At 45.6% G+C, this 20,923-nt stretch overlaps 1 protein-coding gene across 1 annotated transcript in view; it reads left to right on the top strand.

Annotated features, from left to right (window-relative positions):
* Nucleotides 1–20,923, top strand: part of MICAL2 (microtubule associated monooxygenase, calponin and LIM domain containing 2) — a 181,519-nt gene that overhangs the window by 143,920 nt on the left and 16,676 nt on the right. The window contains exons 30-32 of the mRNA XM_027767848.1: nt 1,655–1,770; nt 5,968–6,060; nt 8,256–8,349. Coding sequence (XP_027623649.1) covers nt 1,655–1,770; nt 5,968–6,060; nt 8,256–8,349 — 303 coding nt within the window. The remainder of the gene's footprint in view (nt 1–1,654; nt 1,771–5,967; nt 6,061–8,255; nt 8,350–20,923) is intronic.

Raw genomic sequence — 20,923 nt, 5'->3', positions numbered from 1 at the left:
AAGAAGGTGGCTGCTGCCGCCACTGGTAATGACAACAAAATCTCCCTATGGACTACTGATGTACCAGGCATTGCGTTAGACACTTGACCTTGATTAGCTTTACTCTGCCTCCAAGTGGGAAATCATGATTCTGAGAAACTCAGGGAGGTCAAGTTAGTTTCTCAAGCTCACACTAAGAAGTGCCTACCCAGCGAGCAAATTACTCAGTGATCATTTAGTGGCAGGAACGAGGTAACCACTAACAAGTCTCGGGTCACCACTAACTGTGCCTCCGCCCGCTATTGCAAAACGCTCCGATTCCCTCTTTACCTGAGCTTTCCCATCTGGCAAATTAAAGTGGAAAACAGTGAACTTCCCTCCCTAGAGAGACTGTGTTATTATATGGATGTTTTGCATTATTTTGCTTTGAATTGCAGCATATGTAAATGTGTTCCTGGAGATTAAAATTACCCTTATTTTGTAAAATTTGGTCTCTCCCACTGGGGTGGATAGTTGAAAATTATGGGGAGGAAAATGCAGGCTGGAGAGAGTGTGCGCTGACTTGGAATTGCTTCTCCTCTGCTCCTCCCTCCTAGCACACACTTCTATTCAGGTAGAAGCCACCATCGCAGAGAAAAGATGAGTCCATTTCCTACGATGGAGTCCTTGCTGGTTCCGATGCAGCGTCCAGAGAGAGTTAATCCAGAAATTAATCATTAACTCAGCATCAGGTTGATGTGTAGGGACAGATGTTCTTGCTGGGAAGAATAAAAGCCTCCTGCAGTACCTGGAAGACCTTCTGGTACTTGGTGCCCAGCCAGATCACAAAGAGGTCCTAGTTAACATGGGCCCTTCGCTGCCTCTAGCCACTATCTCTTGTTCAGAAGTAGGTGTACCTCCCCTTCGACTCCCCATAGCCATGTGCACCCTGCACTGTTGATCCATCCCTAGCTTCGCTGCCTTTCCTGGCATTTGGATCATCACTTCGATGATGTGATAATATCTGCAAGTTGGGAAAATAGAAGTGGCATGTGTTTAGCCATAATTAATGAAATATTTATGTTGCAGGAGACTATGTGATAAAACCTTAGGCTTAGAGTCCTTTTGCTTCTGATTACATTTGGGATTTTTTTTTTTCTGTGACCAGACATTCTGACGCCAGCTCTTTTACACTGAGCAGATGTCATGTCGTAAAAATGGGTGCCAGATGCCGTGAGCCGCAGAAGGGCGGTTTGTTTAAGGGCCGGCTCCGACTTTTTGCATTCAATTACTCCGCAGAACGAGCTTTACACACGCATTTAGGTAACTCGCTAACTTTAGACATGCATTTTAATAATAGATGCAATCTCTGAATGCATTCTAAGCAACACACTATATAGATGCTGTTTAAGGAATTAATTGATTTCTGCATAATACCTTTTTTTTTCTTTTTGTTTTTGCTGTAAATGTGAAGAGTGCTACACAGCTCTTGGCAGGGACCCAGAAATGTAATTAACACGAAGGGACAAATTTTCAGTTGCCCTTAGGTACTGCCTTCTTGCTCAAGGCAGGTGCAGTGAGTGGAGAGCAGGGAGGGAGGGAGTGTGGGCAAAGGGGAAGGAGGAAGAGGCCTCTTTGGTTCATGGAGCAGGAAAGGAAACTAGCAGTTTAGTGAGTTTTTCTGTTCCTATTTCAGGCTCCCAGCACATCCACGTCACAGAGCAGGTGACAGAGCAGGTCTCTTCTGCCTCTTCTACCACCTCCTCCTCTGCAGATGAAGAATCTGATCCCCCGCTTTCCTTACGCTCACAGGTAACAACACTTGGCAAACCTGAAAGGGTCCTAGCTGATGGGGCAGTGGTCTCATTAGGAGGGTCACATTTCACTGCATGTGACAGACAGGGTACTTTTTCTACCAGAACACCTCAAGGACTATCTCTTTAAAAACACTTTTAGAGGGACTAGCAGTTAGCATAATGGCTATGTTGCTGGACTCCCATGTAGTCGACCGCGGTTCCCATCCCGGACCCGGTGGCTTAAAACTCACGCCGGGTACGTGTGCGTGTGTGCCCAGGATCCTGAGAGGAGAAGGGATTGCGGTGTGGCCATCCCCCATGGGGGGGGGGGTGATTTCTCACTTTCTATCTCTCTGTCTCTGGCTGGCTGGCTGGCGAGTGCACATGCCCTGTAGCAAAAACCTCTAAAAAAAAATTTTAGAAGCATTCCTTTCACAAAGAGTCAAACTGGGGAGGAAAAAAAAAAAAGAGAGACATATGTACTTGAAACCATTTGGTGATGGCAGCCCTTAAAGTGGGTTTAACACATAGTCCAACAAGCAAACCGTCAAACAAACCAGAGCAAACAGATGCACACTTCCCTGGGGGGAAGCACAGCTTCATTTAAGAATCACTAGAGGCAGATTGCATGGAAAATGTTATGTTTATCTTAATCAGAAATATGAAACGAACCATGCAGTTGCATCTAGACGTGGATGCTCTGAGAATCCCTACTGTGGAAGGGACTAGCCATGTGCCAGCTGTAGAGACTCCAGTCTTCTTTGCTTAGTGAGCTTTAATATTTGGGGAGAACTCTGTCAACAACTCCCTACTCCCAGATAAAGCACACAAACACTGCTACATGTATGTTAATGTGTCTATATGTCACGTACATGGACACAAGTGTCCCATGACCCAAAGCCCACTGTTATCTTTATCCACCAGGGCTAGAGTGTTTTTACTGGGACCAAGGGGCCAGGGACTAGTTGGCTAGACCTCACATGTTTGCCGGATGGACGGAGAAGCAGTTCACTGCTCTGGTAGTGTTTATTTTTTGGAACAGGGGAGATCTGGGAAAGGAGGGAGACAATCAAATGTATTTACTTAAACTCAACTTTTCCGTATCTGGCATTAAGAGCTCTGGCGTCATCACAAGTCACTCAGGGGTGCCAACTTCCCATGGCCCAGCTTAGAGCTAGTCAAGAGGGATGGGATGTGCATGCATCCATGAGTACGTGGATGAGGCAGAGAACATGCATGGTTCGCATTTCTCTCTGGGGGGTTTTCCCCTAATTAGTTCATTATTCAACATAGATGAGTTCTGGGTGCTGGGTTGATTTCTGGGATCTTCTTACTGCCCCTCTCATCCCCTTGAGTGACCCTAAATTAATTCTGCATTCAAATTAGACAAACTCCAGCATCGGCCACCCTGGCAGTCATGGAGAATAAAAGAATGGAGGGGCCCTAACACATGGAAATTGCCAAACCTTGGTATCCAGGACTAGTCTCACAAATAGCTCCTCATCTCCTGCTGGCCTGGACTGAGCCTGTCATCACTGGGCCTTGCCGAGTGCTAGCGCTCGCCTGGCTCACCTGGCTTCTGCTCCCACAGGAGGGGAAGCTGGAAAGAGGATTTCTTCCTCATGACTTCCCAAAAGCTCATGCTGACGGAACAAGGGGAGGTTTTTGCCCTCTGGTTGCTTTGTCTCTTCTGTCCCATTCAGGTGTGTTCCCAGCCAGGTGGCACAGGGCCCATGCCAGCTTCAGTGAACCCTAACTCGAAAAACAGAGACAGGATATGCCCTCCCCACCACCTCTGCCTCTCCTCTCAAACCTGCGCATCTGAGAGACGAGACAGGAAGGGATGTCCCAGCTTGTCCTTGCTGCTTCCAAGTTTCTCCCTGCTGGATCTTTTCTTTCTTATCTTTCCACCTCTTTCCTCTCCTCTCTGCATCAGCACCATCCCTGAGGACTTGAGAACTATGCTCAGCATAGCACGAGGCTGTGTGAGTTGTTGTTAATAAAGTCTCCTTTTTTCCCATGTCAACATCTTTCTAATAAAAGGCAATGCTCCTTCTTTTCCTCTTCTGGTCTCTGCCTTGCCAACTCTTAATAAAGCAGTCAGGGGTTGGTAGCTTTGTTGCCGGGGTGCTCTAAGACCACAGGATGCTGTCAGACCACCCCCTGACAGTGTGTTAAACAGTCTTCATTTCAAAGGAAACCCTGACACTTCCTGCCTCTAGTGCCCACAGGTGGGGTCCTGAGTGGGCCCAAATGGTATCAGGCACAAGGAAAGGCAGCACAGATTCGAGAAAAACATGGATCCAGGCTATCTGGCCTTGACTCCTGGTTCTACCAATTACTAATTGTGCATCTTGGGTAGGTAATTTAGCCTCTCTGTATTTTATTTTCCTTATCTGTAAAATAGCAGGTCACCCAGAAAGCCATGACATATTTTTGTATGTTTTCCTATGCAAAAATGTGTCATGACTTTCTTGATGGCCCGATAAGTGGAATTTGGGCAATAAGTGAGATGCATGGGAAGTAATTAGTACAGTGTCTAGCACATAGCACTCCATCGACACTGATTTATTATGTGGGCTAATATAATGGAGGCCTGAGAGATACTTGCTCAATAAATGAACTGACTCTCCCCATAGAGCCAATGAGGCAACCCCTGGATAACTACGATCACTGATTCCTATCACCTTCCTCCCACCCCAGCCTTTCGAGCCAATGAGGCAACCCCTGGATGACTACGATCACTGATTCCTATCACCTTCCTCCCACCCCAGCCTTTCCAGAAAGGCTCCAGCCCCCGACTGGGGGAGGCCCCATGCAAAAGGCCTACCACCACTGTTCAGAGTGATTGTTTATCTGGAAGTCATCCCCTAGAAACAGATGATATGATGTGGGATATGTTGTGTTCTGAAAGACAAATTTCTTTCCAAAATTGAAGAAACTCTTTAAGATCCCAAAAAGAATTCTAGAAAAGCAAATTTTCATCACTGAGATTAATTTTTTCACTGGTGATCTGATGGTTGGAGGTTCTGAAGCCTCAAAACTGGACACTTTCCTAAGGTGAGTGACGGTTTCTCTGTTCATATCCGTGGGCTGGGAAACGGAATGACAGAGGTCTCTAAAACCCTGTAACACGTGTGCTTTCAAGGCTCCGCTGACCTCTGCGGGCCCGATTGCTCTGGCAGTTACAGGGTCAGCCCTCTCTTCAAGGTCTCTATCCCCACTATGGATAGATAGGCATTTAACAAGCAAACGATCCTTCAGCCACAGTTATCAAAAACCCAAGCACCAAGCTAGCTACAACTTTTCAATTCCACATTCATTTCTGCCAGTCTTGAAAAGAAATCTCTAAGCCCAACCTCGGTGGAGCACAGTGCTAAGACATGGTAGAACAAGAAAAGCAAGGTAGGGAAGGGGAGCCATCGCATGCCAACGCCAAGCCAAGAAAGACTTCTGTTTGAATTATTTAGATGTGTGCCCCTCTTCCCAGGTTTAATTAGGTACTATAGACCTTACCTAAGTAGTATTTAAATTTTTCATGGGGAAAGGGGGATATGGAGCAAGAGAATGTGTGTGTCTGTCTGCCTGCCCACCCGCCTGCCTATCTGTCCTGGCTTCTTCCTGAACCGTCTGGTAGCACCTATGTAAGGTATGGGTCTTGCATCAGTCCTCCCTGCCACTCAACCTGATCTGTAATCTATAAAGCCACTCCCACCTACACACCAACCGTACACTCCCTCCAAAGACACCCCACATACACACCAGTTCTCCAATCCAGCACCATGTGGGGCTACTTAAGTTTACATTTAAGTTCATTAAACTTTCATTTAAAATGTAGTTTCTTACTCACACTCACTTCATTCCAAGCGCCCAGGAGCCACACATGGCTCGTGGGTTCCATATGTCTTTGTTTTCTTTTCTTTTACTGTTACTCAGTTTTTATTTCATAGTCATAAACTTAACTTTGCCATTCAGCTAGATTTGGAGGGGAATAAGGAAAACGCAGGTTCCAGATTTCGAACAGCACAGATTTGGATCCTTTCTAGCCCTGCAGAATGTTTTATTGGTGGTCATTTATTCTGGCATAGAAACCGAGCAGTGGTTAGGAGCTGTCCCGTGGCAAGGTTAGAGGGCCTTGATGGTATTTTGTACATTTCAACTCCATTTCTCTCAGACCTTGTTTGTTTTTTTTTTCCTGTATTGATTTTTACAGGAGAGGAAGACGCTTAGAAGAAGAAGGAAGCTGGAAAAAGCAACTAAGCAGTTGGTTAAGCAAGAAGAGTTGAAAAGACTTTATAAGGCTCAGGTCAGAAAACAAACCTGAGTGGAATGAGTGGGCCTGCGATCTGGGAGTTCCTGGGAGTGTGGAGCTGAAAGCCCTCCTCATGTCGTTACAATGGACCCTCCCTCCCTTCTCCTTTCTCCCTCCACCTAACCGTCATATCTTCAGGCGGCCTCTGACAAGAAGGAAGCCACTCAGTCCATCCCCTTTAGTCCTTCCTAGGTGACTCTGACCCCCTTTCACCTAGTGCACAGGGCAACCCCCATAAACTCATCTCTGTCCATTCGCAGTCTCTAAAATGGGTCTCCTTGAAACGTCGCAGGTTTTCTTTTTAAGAGCAAGACAAGTCTTTATGACACCCTCCCCTCCTTATCTTCTCTCCAGTAATTAATCAGAGAAGAGTTACCCTTTGAGTTCTGACCTACTAGAACCCGTAGCAGTCCTTTTGGTCTTTGGGACTTTCATCCTTGGTGTCTAAAGAATGACCACCGTATTAGACTGCACGGGCTGTCGTAACAAAACGTCATAAACCGGGTGGCTTCGACCACAGGCATCTGCTCCTGGAGCCCCCACTCTGTTCTAAGCAGTGGCTGGAGCAGGAGCCCAAGATCAAGAGGCCATCAGTGTGGTGTCAAGTGGGACCTGTTTCCTGGGCTTGTAGACTGTGACCTGCTCGCTGTGTCCTTGCATGAGCTTTTGTGTGACAGAGACAGGTCTCTGGTGTATCTCTCTCTTCTTCTGAGGCCACAAGTGCTACTGGATGAGGGCTCCGCCGTTATGAACTCATTTCATCTAAACTACCTCCGAAAAGTCCTATCTCTGGCTACAGTGACAGGAGGGCTTAGGGTTACAACCATGGATTTTGGAGGGGACACAACGTAGCCCAGAACAACCACATAGCTGTAACTGCACAGTAATCAGTAATGGAGTCATTTAAGTACTTCCCTTCAGCAATTCTGCATCGTGCCAGCAAGTCCCGATTTACAAAGACATAATTATCTTTAAAACAGAGACAGAGGGGAAGAGGGTCTGAAATGACAAGGAATGGTAAATAGCATTTCCACCTATTTCAGATGGTATGTTCACACACGTAGCTGGAGCAAGAACAGCCAGGCGACTGCTCAGACCCTGCCCCTGCTTGGGTGTCTTCAAGGTTCAAGGTGCTTCAGCTACTGATCCCCTGATTTGAGGGGACATTTAGAAATATGTGAGGATGAGGAAGGGGAGCGAGACAGAGCAGAAGTAAGGCGGAGGAGGAGCACAGGCCTTCTGCCTGCCCTCACAGCTGGCAGTGCCTTCAATATGCCTGTCCTGCCCGGTGTCAAGTCTGCTCTGTTAAGAGGCGTGTCTTTCGGCAGGTGTTTGAAAGCAGAGAAGACTGACGGGGACGAGCAAAAGTTAGGTAGGAAAGGCTTCCTTCTAACTTCCCTTCCTAAGACATACGAGAGTGACAGCTGGTAGGGAAATGGATGTAAACGCAAACACAGTCATGACCCCCGAACCCTAACCGGTGCCTATGATGCCTAAGGAGAGCGGGAGGTTGACCTTTAATGAGTTGGGTGTCTTGTGACTTGTCATAATAACCTGCTAGTAACAAAGCCAGGGTAAACGTCTACAGTGAGAGAACCCAGGCACTAGCCCGCGAAGCAGTGAAGAGGAGATGCAGTCGTAGCTGAGAGGAGTAGGGCAATCTGAAGAAGGAAGGCGCAGTGGTAAGGGTCGCCCAGGTCTCCTGCTCCAGACGGGAGGTATCTGCGGGTCTTGGGAGAAAGGGATCAAAGCATTCATACTCTGTGTTTGTCCCTGGAGCCACCGCTCTGTTCTAAGCAGTGCTACAGTCACCATCACTATGACTATGTCATGGCCATAGTCATGGCCATAGTCAGAGGCTGTGAGCACCAAGGAGTCCAGGGACATGGGACTGCCACCCAGCCCAGCAGCTTAGAGGACATCTGTGTGATTGGCCATATCAAATTGGCCTTGCTCTAATGTCTACTTGGGTACAGATAGAACACACTAGAAGATTCTTATGTTTCCTGCTAAAGGAGGGAAACCTCAGTGTGGTTGTTTGAGAGTTCAGAGGTCCTTGCTCAGTTTTTCGAAGTAGCATTACGGGTACATCTGCTTCTTCCTCCTGGGAAATGAATGATAGAATCAGCCCCCTTGCTGGCCCCCCTGTGTCGAAGGTCCTTGTGTGACCTGTGACCCTGGCATTGCAGGCCATCCAGAGGCAGCTGGAGGAGGTGGAGGAGCGGCAGAGGGCTTCAGAGATCCAGGGCGTGCAGCTGGAGAAGGCCCTGAGAGGAGAAGCAGGTACGTACGTGGCCCTGGCCAGTCACAGCAGTGAGCCTGGGTCTGGGTCGAGGGCCTACGAATCATGCTGGTCCAGCCATCTGGACAAAACCACGAGACCTTGTCACCCTCCGTGTATCCATCAAGGGGCACCCTAAAGCCAAAGCTGCTTCTCACTTCCAGATCAAACTTGTAGCCCATTCGAACTTCCCGGGGCCCCAGTTAGCCTATGGGCCTTGTAACTGGGTTTCTGATCTCCCCAGCCCCTCTTCTGGCAGGCATGAATGTTCTTTATAGTTCAGGTATTCAGGTACAATCAAGGAAATACCTGGCTATTCAAGTAATGCTGGTAGTGACTCAAAGCCCAGAGCCAGAATCAAAGTCCCGGCTTTACCCTTTTCTACCTGTGTGACCTTGGGCCAGACATGTTATAAACCTTCATAAACTTTCAACGTCTCATCAAAAATATAGATATTGGTGGTCTCCTACCTTACTGCACTGATGAAAGGGTTAAAGAAGAAGTGATAGGCCCAGCCATGATGGTGCACACTGCTAAGAACCCTTGCTCCACAGAATCTGACCACATTAGGAGGCCTGTGTACTATATCACGTGCCTGTCATCCCAGCAACTTCAGAGGCTGTGACAGGAGGATTGCAAGTTCAAGACTGGCCTGGGCAACATGAGAGGGATTCTATCTTAAAGAGAGCTAGGTACAATGGTGCATGCCAGTCGGATGAGGTAGCAACATAGCAAGACCGTGTGTTCAAAAAAAACTTTTGTAGAATATATATGATGTTTAAATTACACATTACATGGCTCAAAGCAAAGCAATAAATGGTAGCCATTCCACAGATAGCTTCAGATTCTTAGATTTATCTAGAAAAGACTGACTGTGTGTTGGACATTAAGACACTGGGTCTGTAACAGCAAGTAGGATGCATTGAGAGATGCAGACACACACTAGGTCGTTGGTCATCAACAACCCGATAGATAAACTGCAACCCAGAATGACAGGTGCTGTGATAGGAACAAGTATTAGGGTGCATGTGAACAGGACCAGGAGGGTCCTAAGTGATCTGGGTGACAGCAGAGGCAGCCATCAGGTGAGGCTGCCTGGAAGGGGCAATATCTAAGATGAGAAGTAGAGGAGGAACCGGAGTTAACTGTGCAATGAGATGGTCCTAGCAGAGGGAACCGTACCTGCAAAGGCCGGATGTGAAAAGCCATGAAATCTTTTAACAAATGAGGAGCCAGTGAGGGGTTTTCAGGCATGGGATGACTTAAAGAAATGTACATATTTTGGAAACCAGACAGAAGGGATGTGGCTAATGAATTAGGCCCGTAGAGTTTGTTGGGGGTACTGTCTCTTTAGTTTCATGACGTGATATCTTTAGCTTGCTGTATGAGGAAAATAAAGTGTGAAAAACCAAACACTGAAAACACATATCTCTGGGGACAGCAATGTGAACAACGTGGTACATGTTACTTAACCTACTGACAGGATTGCAATCCTAGTTAGGGCTGCAATTCTTTTACAAGTCCTAATATTTGAGAGTGATGATGTTAGCAAGGGCAGATCTATACCTTCTGAGGCCTGAACTCAGACAAAGTCATGCATGTACAATTGTGAGGGCTGTGCCCAGAGCCCCGTCAGGGCCCATCAGCTAAGGGGCCTGAGACTTCAGCTCCCTGAGCTCTGTGCTGGGACAGACACCAGGGAAATGTTGGAGTCAGACTCTACCCCCGCCTCAGTTTCCTTGTTTGTAAATTGGGAGTGGTGATCATACCCTTTTTTCTTCTTGAGAGGGTTTTGCTATAGGGGGCGTATACGTGCCAGAAAGACAGAGAGACAGAAAGTGAAAAATCACCCCCCCGTGGGGATGGCCGCGCCACAATCCTTTCTCCTCCACTCGCTTCTTGGGATCTTGGGCACACACGCACATGTGCCTGGTGTGAGTTTAAGCCACCAGTTCTGACACTCAAACCATGGTCGACTACATGGGTGTCCAGTGACATAGCCATTATGCCAACTGCTGGTCCCGATCATACGCATGTTTTGTATTTATAGTGGATATTAGCTATGTGAAACCGCTAACCCAATGCCTGGCGTGGAGTAGATCATTCATTTCTTACTCAAATATGCCATGGATTCTCTTGCAAAGATAGCCCAAACTCTCTTATCAGAAATGGGTTTCATTAATGCCAGCCAATGGTGTGGTGGTGGTTAAGGCAGCTGGATCCCACACGGCCAACAGCATGGTTTGAGCACCAGGCCTGGTGACTTGAGAGACAACCCCAGGGGTGCGTGCATGCATGCCTAAAATCCCAAAAGGAAAATGAGGCAGGAGGAGAAGGGATGGTGTTGTGTGTGTGTGTTAGTGACAAAACGATTGCACCCATCCCTCCTGGTGGAGGGTGATTTCTCCCTTTCTTGCTCGCTCTCTCTCGCTCGCTCTCTCTCTCTCTCTCTCTCTCTGGCAAGCACACTTGCCCTATAAAAAACAAACAAACAAAAAAAGGCAGGCAGCTTCATTACAAAAATGGTGACTGTTTCTTGTTGCTTGGACCCAGAGTCACTCCCTGTCTCTGCAGCTGCTGGTGGGACTTTGGTAGAATGGCCATCCTTGTCTGTTCTTTGATCCTCGTCCCAATCTAGAAGGCTCTGGTACTTATCTTTAGGGATCTGCTGATTTTAGTGAGCGCCCTAGAAATGAAAGGGCTGAAGCAGCAAGGCTGAGGCATGGTTCCATTTGCTGTTACCAAGCCATGCCAGCCTGAGACCTGGGCGGAAAAGCAGAGCTGTGAACAACAGAGAATCCTGTGTTCACAGTCTGTGCAGCCCTGGGAAAATCACCTAGTCTCTCTGGCCCCAGACTCCTTATCCAAAAAAATGGAGAAAATAATTCCTCCAGCACCAGGTCACTTTAAGAATTAGGGGTGTTGCAGTTTGAATCCTGGATCCGGTGGCTTAAACTCACGACAGGCATGTGTGCGTGTGTGCCCAAGATCCCGAAAAGAGAATGGAGGAGAAGCAATTGCGGCAGGGTGATTTCTCACTTTCTGTCCCTCTGTCTTTCTCCTCCTTTCTGGCGAGCGCACGCATCCTATAGCAAAAACCTCTCCAAAAAAAGAAAAGAATTAGGGATGTTGTGGGCAAAATGTCTACCAGAGTATCTGTTGCACGGTGGACATTCAATAAAGGCTACCTAATATTACTTTATAAAATAGCAAGGGCCCACATGTATGCATTTTAAAAAAATTCTTTCTAATCTTTACTGCTTAAAATTTAAATGATAGAAACCAAATTTTCGAAGCTTCTCCTGAAAATCTTCCTCATCACTAAATGAGAGGGGAAAAAAAAGAAAAAAAAAAAAGACACACACACCCCCACCTTGAATTGTAAGTAAAGAAACCCAGCCAGGCGGGGTTTTCAAAGGTGTGCCAACCAGCCGGAAGATGGATTCCATTCATTCCCTTTATATCCTTGGTAATTTAATTCCTCTGTTAGGTTTATGGGTCTTTTACTCCTTGATTGTCCTCATGTGAGTGACAGATGCAGACCAACCAAGGACTGGAGACCCAAGGAGTCAAGTCATTCAGAGTGGCCTCAGAGGAAACCAAATGGGAATTTGCAAACCAGGCCACAAAATAATACACTCTAACTCATAATAACATTTGTGCAATAATAATATTCCTTTGCGGCTTAATATTCTATTCAGTCCCTTTAAGAGATTGCCCTGTTGCTTAATGAATGACCAATGCTTATTAGGTTAAGTTGTATTTGAGCTGGCCTGCGCTACGCCGGCTCAAGTGACTTAATGGGAATTATTTAATAGGTATTATTAGGATAATTAGAAAATGATCACAGTTAGGCAATAATATTGAGCTATAGAGGTTGTGAATAACCAAATTTAGAGACAGGCCTGAAAACATGAGTCGTCTGCGACAGTTATGCAAGGCTCCTCTAATAATTATGTGAGCCAGCCTGAAAGGGTCTTTTGTTCCTGGGAGTTATTCATTAGACGGGCATTGAATTAAAGGAACATGCGGGGGTGCGGGACAGAGGGCAATGATGGCTGATGAGCAAAATGAGGCTTTGATGAGCTCCTAATTGTCCTGACAACAATTCCTGCTTTCTTTCTTTCCAACAGTCAGAAATAAACTCCCCCGCCTCTGAAAAGGGTTTTTCCCCATTTTTGTCAGCGAAAGAGAGACAAAGAAAAGCAAAAATCTAACCATCCACCCCGGCTAGCACATCATTATGTTTTGCAGGGTGTGTGTGTGTGTGGGTGTGTGTGGGTGTGAGTGTGTGTGTGTCTTTGACAAAAGGAATGAAGTCTTCTTGTGGCCCTGGCTGCCCACATGAAGTACCAAGACATGCAGTGGCCTGAATCCCCCAGGCCCTGCTTCCTTCTGCCAAGAGGCCAAGCCTAGCCAGGCTAGCGATGTGGGATTTTCTTGGTGGAGGTTTGTTTGGTACCTGCCGGGTTGTTGGTTTTCAGCGTGGCCATCAGGGTTAATGCTGCGGCCATGGCATCCTCCTGTTTAGCAAGAGAGCCCGTCCAAATTGAGATGGTCTGGATAACAGAATCTGCTTTCTTTCAATACCTGGAGACAGATGCAATCTGATGAAAACTGAGAGCAGCTACCGAGAAGAAAGGGCTTATCTCCAGGAGAGGAGAGGCATTATCGATGCGAAGTATGCCTCCCTTATAGCTTTACCAACTTCGGGGAAGATTTATCAGCTGGTTTTCTGCATTCAGCCTCTTGCCTTTTTTTTTTTTTTTTTTTTTTGTGAGCCCAATGGTTTGTCTCCTGAATTCACAAAGGTTGAGGGATTTACAAAGATAGCTCAGCCTATGTGGAGCTGCCAGCAGGTGGCAGTAGGAGCACAGTTTATGATGAGAAATTCCAGCGGAAACAGCCCGGAAGAGGGAAGCAGTTTGGCTCCTACTGTGTGGTTTTTGTGTTGACTGTAGCTAAAAGACAGAAGGGGAGATCATCTCCTGGATGACATGACAGTAAGGTGTCCTGGGAAGAACACAGCTGTTGAGTCACTCGCTCCTGAAAGCAAATCCCAATGTAGTCACTATGCAAGCACTTACCTCTCTGCTACATTTTCTCATCTATAAAAGAGGACTAATAATACCCACCTCATAGGGGAAAAGCTGAAGGGCCAGCTCTGTGGTGCACTGGTTAAGGAAGCTGGATTGCACATGGCCAACCCAGGTTTGAAACCCCGCCCCAGAGACTTGAAATGCATGCCAGGCACATGTGCATGCATGCCAAAAATCCTGACAGGCTGAAGGAGGGAGGATTGTAGCGTGATCATGCCCCTTTAGGGAATGCTTTCTCTCTCTGTCTCTCTGCACAGGTGACCCCAGCTAGTGCAGCAACATGGAGGCAGGGAAGATATGAAATTGGGAAAGGAAGAAACAAAATGTTGTTATTTCCAAATGATGTTTGTCTACATAGGAAATCAATGAGCACATGCCCTCTGACAATTAAAAAAGCAAAACCTCAAATGAGATAATGTTAGTAAAGCACTTAAAAGAGGGCCTTTCATGTAACAGGTATTCAGAAAAATTCTTTCTCTTTTCTTTTATCTCTATCATTATGAAGCAATGAAGGCAACAGCTTTTTTCAATTGCCAGAGGGCATGTGTACTCCCCAGAGAAGAACAGAGAGACAAAGGGAGAGAGAGAGGGAGAAGGAGAAAGCACCCTCTGACAAGGCATGGTCATGCAGCAATTCCTTTTCCATTTCCCCATCCTGTTGGGATTTTGGAAAGCTGCACACGTACACTTGGCATGTCAAACCTGTAGGAAGGAGTCAGTCGTGGTTGGGCACGAGGGATCTGGTTCCCTTAACCACTAGGCCAGGGGCCAGCCCTTAGGCAACACAGGTAAATGAATTTTTCAAACTAAAAAGAAGATAGAAAGAGAAAGAAGAAAGAAGAGAGGAAAGGGAAGGGAGGGAGGAAGGGGAGGAAAGAAGGAAGGAAGAAGAAAGAGAAAGAGAAAGAAAGAATGAATGAAAAAGAATGAAAAGAATGAAAAGAGCAGAAAAAACCATAGACATGGCTAAGATTCAAAAAGATAAAATAATGTAATGGATACTTATTCCCAGTAATTTTAAAATTTGGCAATCTAAGTGTGATTTAACAATCACCATATTGAAAAATTAAAGAGGGAAACTGGTCTTTTCAAGAGACTAAAAAGGAATCATTTGACAAAATTCAATACCTACCACAAGATAAAAAGCTTTTAGCCCAAATGTAGTAGAGCAAGATAAAACTTTCTTAATGTCAAGATATTTTCCAAAATCCTGCAGCCATCATTGTTGAGTGGATGTATTCCTTTCAAGATCAATAACGAGGTGAGGCTGCCTACCCGTACGTCTTCTGTTCAGCCTATTTAACTGCACAGGTGACCCCAGCTAGTGCAGCAACATGGAGGCAGGGGAGAAAAGAAATTGGGAAAGGAAGAAACAAAATGTTGTTATTTCCAAATGATGTCTGTCTACATAGGAAGTCAAAAATAATGTATAAATAAATTCTTAAAAATAAGAACCTATACTGGTTCTTATAATGGAAAAGTCAATTGCATTTCTTTATCTCAGTATCCTGCACCTATCAAATGAAATACCAAAGGCAATATCACTTCTGTTAACACCAAAAACAGGGAGTTCCTAGGACTAAGTCTAATAAAAAGTGTGTACCACCCTTATGAGACCATTTAATGTTTTTAACCTAAACATTTTTTTCTTTTTGTCATGATAGGGTGTGTGTGTGTGTGTGTGTGTGCACGAGAGAGAGAGAGAGAGAGAGAGAGGAAGTACCCGCCGTGGCGCCTGGTCACACCTCAACACTTTCTCCAAGTCTCCATTCCCCCAGGATCCTGGGCATGTGTGTGCACCCATTAGTTGCCTCCAGGGCCAGGATTTGAACCCCAGCCAGCAATGTAGGATCTGGCTTCCTCCATAGCATGCTTAATAACTACATCATAGACTGGTTCGTGAAGCCAATTTCTTTTTAACTTTTTTTTTTAAGAATTTTTTTATTGAACTTTATTTATTTTATCTATTTATCTTTATTTGACCAGAAAGGGACAGAGGGAGAGAGAAAGAAAGAAAGTGAGAAAGCAAACCACCAGGTCTGGGACTCAAACCACGGTTAGCCATGTGGGAGTCCAGCGCCCTTAACCACCACGCCACCTGGTGGCCCCGACAAAGCCAATTTTAATACTTTACTGAAAGTTGCCAAAGGACCCAAATATAATCTCACAAATATGACGACTTGATGTAATGCAGCAGCAGCATCGCAGATCACAGGAAATAAGTGACTCGAAGACAACGGGATTTCCATGTAGAGAAAAAAACAAATTGAATCTTATCACACACCACACAAACAGATCAATTCCAAAAAGACGAAAGGCTCTACTATGAAAAATGAAACGTGCAAAGTTAAGAAGACTCTTCTGTGGCTTCAATCGGTAGTTAGTAGACCCCAGATAGGAAATGAAAAGAAAAATCCGCTGATTCAGAAACTGGAGTGGCCACAAATATCACCAAAAAGGAATCTGTTGGAGAATACTCTCCAACTCTGAGACCAGCAGTTGGCACAATGGCTCTGTTGCTGGACTCCCATGTAGTCAACTGTGGTTCGAGTACCGGACCCGGTGGCTTAAACTCATGCCAGGCGCGTGTGTATGTGCATGCCCAAGATCCCGAGAGGAGACTGGAGGAGAAGGGATTGCAGAGTGGCCATCCTCCCTGGGGGGTGATTTCTCACTTTCTGTCTCTCTGCCTCGCTCTTTCTGGAGAGTGTGCACACGCCCTGTAGCAAAACCTCTCCAAAAAAAAAAATAAATAAATAGGAAGAGACAATAGCCCCAACGCTTACAAACTGCTAAGAAATTGGAGAACAATTCAAAATAAAGATAAGCAAATATATAAATATATGAGAGGGATTTTAAAAGTTTTTGGAAAAATGGAGTTAATGTAGAATTAATTTTCATGTGGACAAAACTTATTTATTTGTGTGTTTGTTTGTTTTAGTTGCTAGAGGGTACCTACACTTGCCAGAGAGAGAGAGAAAGGGTAAAAGCACTCCCAAGGGATGAGGTCACACCCTCATCCCTTTCCTGCGTTTCTCTATCCCATCAGGATCCGGGACGTGTATGCCCACCAAGGCTGGGATTCTAACCATGATAGTCACATGAAATTCAGCTGTCTGCCTTAACTACTAAGCTATGGGGCCTGCCCTGGTGGAAAAAGAAATTTTTTTAAGTCCATGCATAGTTTTTTCATAATACCCACTTTCCATAAACTTTTTGAACACCCTCTCAGACATTTCGCAGAAGAATACAAAACGTCCAATATGTATATGAAAAAGATACTCCACTCATTAACAATTAGAAAGATTCATATTTGGACTGCAATGAGAAATCTCTAAATAATGAAATGATCAGAATTTCCAAAATCTGATAATAGTAAGTGTTTGGCGAAGGCGAAGAACCAGGGGCACTCTTACGAATGTTATTGAGAGCTTAAATTGAACCAACAATCTGGTTTTATACGGTGAAGCTGAATATTTGCATACCTTACAATTCAAGAATTTCATTCTTGTCTATTCCAGAGAAACTCTTAACCCTGCGGACAGGACGACATATACAGGAATGTATACAGCAGCATTATTTAGAATAGCAGAACACCCAGATAGCCATTAACAGGAGGACATTTGTGGTGTGGTCATACAACTGAATATGACATATACGGTAGTGAAAATGAGTGAGTAGCTGGGAGGCGTTATCACAACAGTTCTGAATTTAAAACAAGCAAGCTGCAGAAGACTGCGTACAAGATGGTACCCTTCCAAATAAAGCAGGAGAAACTCGTTTCTCTTGTCTGTTTTGGACAAATGGATATGTAGTTACAAACGAAACAAAAAAGTAGTTTGAAAGGAAGGACTAGACTTGCTTTTTCCAGCTGTAGCCTCTGGCTCTCAAAGGCCCCGAGAGCTGGCTACCAGCATGCTGGGTTGGTCGAGACTGAATCAGACCAGAGGCCCAGCATGGGAAAGTGCGAAGGCAAACTGCCAGGTCTGGGACTCGAACCGCAGTCTGCCATGTGGGAGTCCTGTGCCGCTAACCACCATGCCCATGCCATTTTCTGTGTGGGCGTTGTGGAGTGAAAGGCACTGCAGGAGCTCAGGTAGCGAAGGCTGGTGAAGACCTAAATGAAACAGGCTGTGGACGAGCAGCTGGAGCTCAGAGTTGGTGAGAGGTAGGAAAACAAAAGGGGCAGAAGCAGCCGTCTGGAGACTGGAAGATGCCCTGCTCCGCTGCTAAGGGTTCTAGCTGCAACTCCTCTAATACCCTGGGAATGCCCTGGCGCACTGTGAAGATGTCGAGTGCAGTAACAAAATTGCAGCAAACACCAAATTAGGACTTCTCACAGATTCCAAGGAGGTGAAAAAAAAAAGTCCCATCTAAAGAACTCTCTGGTTAGGAACCAGACAGCAAAACAAGACTGGGCTTGGAAAAACCACACACCAATACACAGAAACATATTCAGCACTAGCTACAAAAGAAAGCAGTTTAAAAAAAAAAAATAGGTGACTTAAAGAATACAGTGTTCATTTGCTCTCTGTTATTACTCATTCTGAAAACAAGTTATTGATCATTACATGCCAGTCACCCTAAGGTAAGCAAGCACTCAGATTTGCCACTTTGGTGGTTTGTATTTTTTTAATTATTTCATTTTATATTGTTTTTAATTTTTCATTTGCTATAGGGCATGCACTCACCAGAGGGAGACAGAATGTGAGAAAACAAGCTGCCAGGACCGGGACTCGAACTGTGGTCACCCATGTGGGGGTCCAGCACCTTAACCACCACACCACCTGCTACCCCATCCCCAGTGGCCTGGATTTTTAAAGTTATTGAAGAATCTCAGTAGGGAGTGATATAATTTGCTTTGAATTTTTGAGGGTGCTCTTGGACAAAAGTGAGCCATACAAGGGACTCTTAATAAAATGTTGTTTTGTGTTAAGTTTAATTTATCTCACTTCAGCCAGTGAAACTACTTACATTTTTGTCTAGGAAAAAGCATGATATGAGAGACTTGGAGCCAATGAGGAATGAGTTGACCCGATGAAGGGGTGAAAATAAGGGCCGTATAACCGGGCCATTCTGTTCACAACCAGAGGAGCTGCCTCCTGGCTCCCAGACCAGGGACTCCCCTGAAAGGCCTCAGCCCTGCAGCAGCCATGGCCCAGCTGGAGATGTGGTTAAATGAACATTCTCCGTGGGCACCAGACACTGAGTCCTTCTCGAGGAGCACTGAGGACCCACCGTATGGCCTGTGTGTTCTCACAAGGCCAAAAACATCATAATTATGTAAAGTTACAATAAAGTTTAGCCATGGACAAGGGGACTTTGAATGTTCATGATAAAAATGGAATTAACATACTAGCTTATCTTGGTACAAAGAAGTGTTGAAATTCATGCATGGTTTTCTGTTTGTTTATAATACACATTTTTGCATGAACTTTTTGAAGACCCTTCATATAGTCAAGTCAGGGATTACAATCTAGCTGAGCTTTTTAATTTATTTTAATTTGACCAGAGAGGGACAGAGTGAGAGAAAGTGAGAAGGAAAGCCTCCAGATCTGGGACTCGAACTGCAGTCAGCCATGTGGGAGTCCAATGCCCCTAACCACCACGCCACCTGCCAGCCCCTCTGGCTGAGTTTTAAAATGAATAGAAAATAATTCCTGGGGAGCTGTAGAACTTCACTTTGGAAGCAATGCGGTGGTAATAACAGCGGCGTTGAATGTACTCAGTGTTTCCTACGTGCCGAGCACAACGGCAAATGCTTTATACATACCATCTCATTCAGTCCCCATGACCGGCGTCTGCTGTACTGCCATCATCTGCCTTCTCCACAGGAAGAGACTCAAGCAGGAGGTGTGAGGCTACCTGCCCAGTGTCTCACGTTTGTAAATGACAGGGCCAGTTCTGAAGATCTCAAAGTCCACGCCCTCTTTCACGTCCCTCTGTTCCATTCACAGTGGGGCTGTGCTGATTTAGAAGCCATCAGAACCCACAATGGAGGTATATGACAGGGGCCAGCGAGTTGATGTTCCCATTAGAGGAATTTGCATGGTCAGAGTTGAGAGCAAGGCGAGGCTGGGTGACGAACAGTTCCCTGATAGCCAGCATCTGGGGAAGGCAGGGTCCCTAGAAGCCTGCACATAGTGCTGTGGCCATAGATGTCCAATAGTGATTTCAATTACTCAAGAAAGGAAGACTCAAACAAATGAACCATGGCCAGGACCAGCAGATGGCATAATGGTTAGGTCGCTGGACTCCCACATAGTCAACCGCGGTTCAAGTCCCAGACCCAGTGTCTTAAAATTCATGTCGGGTGTGCATGCATGCCCAACATCTCAAGCCAAAACAGAGAAGGGATTGCAGCATGAAGCATGGCCATCCCCATTTCTTGCTTTCTGTCTCTGTCTCTCCAGCAAGCTCACACACCCTGTCATAAATCTCTCTCAAAAAAAAAAAAGAAAGAAAGAAAAGAGAACCATGGCCAATACAACTGCAAATTATTCCTTTGAAAAAAAGAATGTGAAATTGAGGAAGGTAGGCCAACCGTGTTTGTTGAGTACAGGGTCAGCAGAAATCAGTGTGGCCCTCCAGGGAGCTCTCTTAACAGACCCGATTTAGAAGGACGCACGGGACTGCGAAAGGAACACGTAACCCGGGAGCGGAGTCTGGCTAGTGCCCGTGGGTGTAATGCAGCAAGCAGGCTGAATCTGAAAAGCAACAACGAAAATACTCTAAAGACAGCAAAACAGTGCCTTTAAAGCTGCTTCTTTTGGATTGAGAACGAGCAAAGTATGGGCCCAGTGTTTGTGGCAGATGGTTTAATGTTAGATGAAGCGTGGAAAGCAGAATTTTCAACTCTCAGCTTTTCCGTCTTCTCTGTCAAAAAATGGTCCTCAGTCTAGATATTAAACCAATATCTAGAAGAAGAGCTTGAATCTAGGTAGATGAGGACAATGAGAGCATTGTGAATTCAGGTTTCTAAGCCCAGGTGAGAGACAGTACATAGGCCAACCTTTTAGATGTGGGCATTGTTCAGTCAAAATTAGTTGAATAGGGACCAGCAGATGCTGTAATGGTTATATCGCTGGACTCTCATGGAGTCGACCATGGTTTGAGTCCCAGATCTTGTGCCTTAAAACTCACACAGGGTGTGTGTGCCCAAAATCCTAAGAGGAGAATGGAGAAGGAATTGCAGCATGGCCATCTCCCCGGGGGGTGATTTCTCACTTTCTGTCTCTCTGGCAAGCACACATGCCCTATAACAAAAAAATCTCTCTTAAAAAAATATTAGTAGGGAAACAGCAGTTAGTGTAATGGCAAATCTCTCTCAAAAAAAAAAAAGAAAGAAAGAAAAGAGAACCATGGCCAATACAACTGCAAATTATTCCTTTGAAAAAAAGAATGTGAAATTGAGGAAGGTAGGCCAACCGTGTTTGTTGAGTACAGGGTCAGCAGAAATCAGTGTGGCCCTCCAGGG

The sequence above is a fragment of the Tupaia chinensis genome, unplaced genomic scaffold (genome assembly GCF_000334495.1).
Source record: "Tupaia chinensis unplaced genomic scaffold, TupChi_1.0 Scaffold144767_1, whole genome shotgun sequence".
In the NCBI taxonomy this organism is placed as follows: Eukaryota; Metazoa; Chordata; class Mammalia; order Scandentia; family Tupaiidae; genus Tupaia; species Tupaia belangeri.
The sequence above is the reverse complement of the archived record's forward strand: the minus strand, read 5'-3'. Positions and strand labels throughout refer to the sequence as shown.